General features: G+C 30.5%; 1 protein-coding gene across 1 annotated transcript; it reads right to left on the reverse strand.

Moving 5' to 3' along the window:
* Positions 1-628: 628 nt before the first annotated feature.
* LOC101214550 lies at positions 629-2,421 on the reverse strand. The gene is made up of 2 exons (XM_004139785.3): positions 1,928-2,421; positions 629-1,556 (listed from the first exon to the last, which is right to left on the reverse strand). Exons 1-2 carry the CDS (start codon positions 2,129-2,131, stop codon positions 1,029-1,031), a joined length of 732 nt encoding a protein of 243 aa, XP_004139833.1. The 5' UTR covers positions 2,132-2,421; the 3' UTR covers positions 629-1,028.
* Between the last annotated feature and the right edge of the window lie 3,579 nt (positions 2,422-6,000).

The following is a 6,000-nucleotide window of genomic DNA, read 5'->3' on the forward strand; positions in this document are numbered from 1 at the left end:
AATAAAATAACTTTTCCATACACAATTCATATCAAATTCAAATTTGCCAACACAACTGGTCGACTCATTAACTTAGAGAGTGATTTTCATTTTTCAATTTATTTTAGACACGTGTGTTACTTACCCAAATGAATTTAATATTTAGAAGATTATATGTGAATTATTAAAATTTGAACGTAACAATAATAGGATCCGTTGACATTAAAATTAAAATGACTTTGGTATAAATTAAGTTTTTCAAGTCACTTGAGAGCTAATCCATAGATAATAGGCATATTTTCTATATACCTTAGAGCTAATCCATCAAATATTAGTGAATGATTTTTGTTTTATCTATACGACTATCCCAACATTTGATGGTTAGATATATGGTTTAATTTTTAAAAAAAAACATTAAAACTTTTTTGTGTATTGATTAATTTAGACACAATATCCCAAAATAAATAACAAATTGTTATTTGTGTATTGTAATTATTAAACGTCAAAGAATCAAATCTCCAACCTTATATTGGAACTTAAAAATAAAAAAAAGCAGATGTGTGTACAGAATACTTGTAAATTTGTAAGAAGGCAAAATTGTATTGGGCCACAAAGCTATAAGCAAATTTGAAACGCAATAAAAGATACGTTTGAGTTTGAATTTGAATTACGTTTTGAAAATGAATTTTCAAATGACAAAATGGTCAGACACATCGATATCTCTATCATCGGAACAATGGAATAGACTTTTGAATAATTTTACATGGCACGAGAGATATTGAAAAATTGAATGAATCAATGCCAAAACATGAAGAAGAAAATTGTAAAAAGAGGGGGAAAAAATAAAGAATAATTGGGGGGAAAAAATGGAAGGCATAATTTTGTGTAAATATATCCATTTTACATATACCCAAAAAAACAAAAGATCCAAGGAGAGGGCCATGGCCGAAATTTCTTAGTTTCCTTTTGGATATTTTATATGATGATGGTGATGATGATGATGCTGGATGATTTGATTACCAAACTTGTTTTTTCTTTTTTCTTTTTGGTTATATGGACATGTTCAGATCAATCCGAGGTTTCTTGATGGTGGGCAATGGAACAACAGAGTTGCAACGAGGACATCGAGGGTTATTTTTCATTACTAATACATACGATAAACATCCGGGACAACCCACCGCCATCGGCGCCGCCGAGTTTCTAATTTCCGCCGCTTCTTCTTCTTGAATTTCCTTTCCCGCCGCCGCGGAAGATGAGGATGAGGAGTACGACGGGGATGAAGCTGATTTCCATAGGGAAGAGCGTTTCTTTACCAACTCCTTGTCGGCCCTTTCCAGAGCAGATTTCACCTTATCCAGAGTACAAACGCTGGCGTAATTGGTGGAGGACGGGGACGATGTCAATTTCAAATCCAAACTGGTTTCGTTGAAGAGATTTAATGTTCGTTTTGAAGGAGATGGAGGGAAATTCAAATCCTGGAATTTGGATTCTGTTTGATTGATCATTTGGATTTGTTTTGAATCTGAATTCAGAGGAGAATCCGGCGTTTGACTCCTCTGTATGTAAACTTTTCCTGACTGCAGAAACAAAACACACCAAAATTATTTTAAAAAATCAAAGTTTAATGATACGGCTGCTTTGCTTTCAATTCATACGAAAAAGAAGAAATTTAATGATTCCAGAGGAGAATGGATTATTAATCAGGAGTACCAAAACTTTATATAAATATATATATAAAAAATGAAGCATCGCAATTAATGTCATTAAAAAAAGAAATTGCAGTCTCTTCTTCATAAAACCATACCCACAAGTACAGTGAAACAATTTTCCATTCCCCTCTTCTTTTTCTTTAGCCTATGCCTAATTTCTCAAACAAATATTGACTTAATTCCATAACCAATTGGAAAAATTTAACAGAAGAAATTTTAAAAAAGAAAAGAAAACGAACCTTCAAGTCGAGTCTTTTCTCCCAGCCGGTGGGAACTTGCAAGTCGAGGTCTAATTCTTGAGAGTCGGTAAGGTTGGAAGATTGACCGAGCAAATCGCGAGTAACGAGAGCCGTTGAATCTTGGCCATTACCGAGGGCTGTGCGATTATCATCGTCCTTGTACCCGGCGAGTACCCGAATCAGACTGCTGACTTCGGCAGCCATTTTTCTTTTATAGGAAAACAAAGGGAGGAACCCCTTTTCGAAGTTGGGGTTTAATAATCTAAATTCTGATTGTTAAAAAAAGAAAAAAAAAGCAGAGAAAGAGAAGGAAGATGAAGAAGATGAAGAAGATGAAAATGATGAAGAAGAAGAAGTGGGTGGGTGAATGAATGGGGGGGTTTGGGGTTTGGTAATTGTATGTATGGAGAGGGGGAGAGCGGTGGGTATAGGGAAGGGAAATATAAGCAAGAGACGAAAATTTTGTGTATGTAGTTAAGTATTGAAGCGACGTTATGAAGTAAATTAATGAATTAATTTTTGAAAATATTAATGGTGGGAGTGAAAAATGGAAATTAATTGTTCGAATTTGATTAATGATGGGAAAGTGGGAGAGTGGTGGAAGAGAATTAATTGGGACATTAAATGCCAATCACAATTACTACCACTCTTCTTTCCATCATTTAATGCCTTTTTTCTCTCTTTGTTATCACCTTTTCCTTTTTGTTTCTTTTCTTATTTATTTTCACACCACTTATTTTCTCATCTTTCTACCTCTACCTTCCCTCATTTCTCTTCATTACCATTACAAATATCCCTCTTTTTCTCCTCATTTTTTCATTTTTTCATTTTTCATTTTCCTTTCCTCCTTACTTTTTTTTTTTTTTAAAAGGAAAAACTTCATTTTTATTTTAATGTGTCCAAGTAAAAACATTTCATATCAATTTCAATAGCAACAAAAGGTTAATAAAAATAAATTAATTTAAAAAATGACACTAAGCTTACTAAAATGAAAGCTATGCACTTGAAATTTGGGGTAAGCTGTAATATTCTGAAATCAATAACCAAGAAAAATATATGGATGACGATTTATTTTTTGATCTCCCTTGTCTTAGTTACTAGGATAGGAGTAGTTTTTGTTGGGTGGAGGAAGGTGAACTCAATGGAGCCATCAAAGTATTAAATGAAGTGGCTTTAGAGGACGTGTGGTTTAAGAAAAGCACTTTGACTTTCAATTTGATGATAAGCCAATGTTTGTTAGACACATGAAAATGGTTGCAAAGGCAAATGGGTTATCGCAGTTGTTGGGTCCGACTTCCGACTTCGTATGATGGCAAAGGCCCCAAAGGGCATTCTTGCGGTTTCTACTCAAACTCATCATCCCCAAATCTATTGTTTCCTTTGTACTTAATGAACTCTTTTCATTTTATTATATGTTTTTAATCTTCTTCTGTCTTTTCATCATCATTATGATTTTGATGGTTTGGGAATTGCAAATCTGCCTCTTAACTTCAAATATCTTCTTAATTTTAACTTTTATTAACAAATCATCTCCTACCATTTAATTACATGTTATTTCTCTATTCTAATTTTTTTACTTTTAATTTCTTATTCTACAGATATGCATGGAGATTAGTAGAGTATGGAATTTATTTGCATGTTGCTCCTGCACCACTTCTGTTGATGATAAGAAGAAACACGTTTCATTTTTATATGACCCTAACAATAAATTTGTTTGAAGAGAGAAAATGATGTTAATTTATGTTAAAAAAAGAATATTACACACTAACATAGTGCATATCATACACACTTTGATACTTGATTAAAGAGTCAAAGAATATGGAAACTAGTTGTGGAGTTTAAAATTAGGATCGAGTTATCTTATGTGAAGTTATAATTAATGACGTGTTTATAGAAATAGTTGACATACGTCTTTCGTTGCTCCCTTTATAATCTAATTTATATGACAACATGATCTGATCCTATGTGAGATTTTTAAACTTCAAAAGTTGAATTTGAGGGAAAAGTTAGGTTGAAGGTTCTATAGCCATGTAGGCTTATATACTTTTGGGTGGAGTTGAGGGCGAGGAGGTGGGGTTGACCTCGACTTTTGACGCTGAGTTGCCTTCTTTAGCCATTCCATCTTTGTACCAATTTGATTTTTTTTTCTCTTTATTGATTTTATTTTACACTTTTTTCCCACAATCACACATTGCAATTTGTTTTTCTCTCTCTTTCTTTTCAAATATTGTAATGATTCAAGTCCAAGGCAAGCACCATTCAAAGATAGAAAGGATAACTTTCTTACTTCATAGTTGAAGGTTGGAAACTCGTAACAATTTACCTTTGTTGGTTCACAACGAGAACAGGATATGGAAAAATAAAATGTAATAATATATATATATAATTAATAAATAACAAATATAAAATAAGAAGAATAAAAAATATGAAAATTCTCAAAAATCTCAACTACTTTCTCCAAAAAATTATGAAATTCTACGTAGCTATGTGAACTCCGAAACCCACCCTTTATAAATAATTTGACAAATAGGATGTGAATTATATGAACATTAAATAGATCTATACACAATACCTTATATAACGAGAGTATGACAGATGTCCAATAAACACTAAGCATGAGCATCTAGTAATGGACATCTATTATTTTCTATATTATAATACTTTCTCTTTGATGTCTATTATATATTTAAAATATTTCTCGTAATTAAAATATTACTAGGAAAAAATAATTCTAACGAAGGAAAAGAGTACATGTTTCGTATAATCTAATATTTGTTCTTGACCCTTGTTAAAACATCACTTGATATCTTTGACTTATCGCATTCCGGTATTATGCACCAATTTTTTAAAGGTTGCCGTAGATGATGATGCCTTTGTAAATAAGTTTGTCAAGTTATTCATTGGACAAATTTGTTTTACAATAATGTTTTGTCATTTTCTTCATTTACTCTCTCTCTTTTAATATATCCTTATTTGATTTCAGTTATACACGTCGTATTGTCTTCTAAAAAAAATTGTTGAGTAGTGATATCACTATTTTGTGATTTATTATTTTCATATAAAAATGTTGGTTACTAGCCCTCATGGATCATCAGAACTTCAGAGTAAAAGCTATTATAATCTATATTTCGTATGTCTTAAATATAAAAATTCTTCTTCATGTTCTAAGTAAATTGTATAGATCGCTAGCATGTATGGATTAGTTAAATAGCATACGTTTTCACAACAACCGAAAAATAATTAGATTTAATAAATAAATCTATGTAAGGTAATTTTTAATATATGTTTAAATCAACTTTTTTCATTTCCGAGAAAAAATATATTTATGTAACAAAATTACTAAAAGTACTCCAACATGTGTAATATATAAGCTATTAATTAAGATATAAATGTACTAATTTTTCCAAAGTCATTATCTTTATGATATTAGATGATGATATAGTTTTTCACACAAGTGAATGAATCACCCTAGGAACATTTAATAATGTAACTAGTCCTTATAAGATCTTTCGCAAAAATTTTATCACCAAATTTTTTTTCTTTAAGAACCTTTATTGCCTTTGAAATCTCTAGAGAAATTTCTTCTCGAATCATCAACCCATATATAATAAATCTTAGGTTATGATTTCTTTATAAAGCATGTGGACAAATACGTTTATTTTAATACTCTCAAACATTAAATATTTAATAATTTTTTTATATCGTATTAGTTGAATGTTTTAATGATAATCTTTTATTTATTTATATATATATATATATATATATATATATATATATATTCTCTAATATTTGAATTATATAATTTTGTGATTGATAATGGTTTTGGAATATAATTATGGTTAACTCTGGAGAGATTGATGTAAACATATAATGACTACATCAATCAATAAGACTGTATCTAAATGTATGCAGAGTTTTTCATATATAATCGAGTATTTCTTATGGCGTATATATTACAGAAAATAATATGTTTTTCCATAATCTTTCTTCTCGAGAATTATTCTTGAACTTATCTTGTTTTATATCTTACGATTTTATTTTATATATTTGTTTTTCTTACCCACTTGTTTCCC

Source organism: Cucumis sativus, chromosome 7 (genome assembly GCF_000004075.3).
Source record: "Cucumis sativus cultivar 9930 chromosome 7, Cucumber_9930_V3, whole genome shotgun sequence".
NCBI lineage: Eukaryota > Viridiplantae > Streptophyta > Magnoliopsida > Cucurbitales > Cucurbitaceae > Cucumis > Cucumis sativus.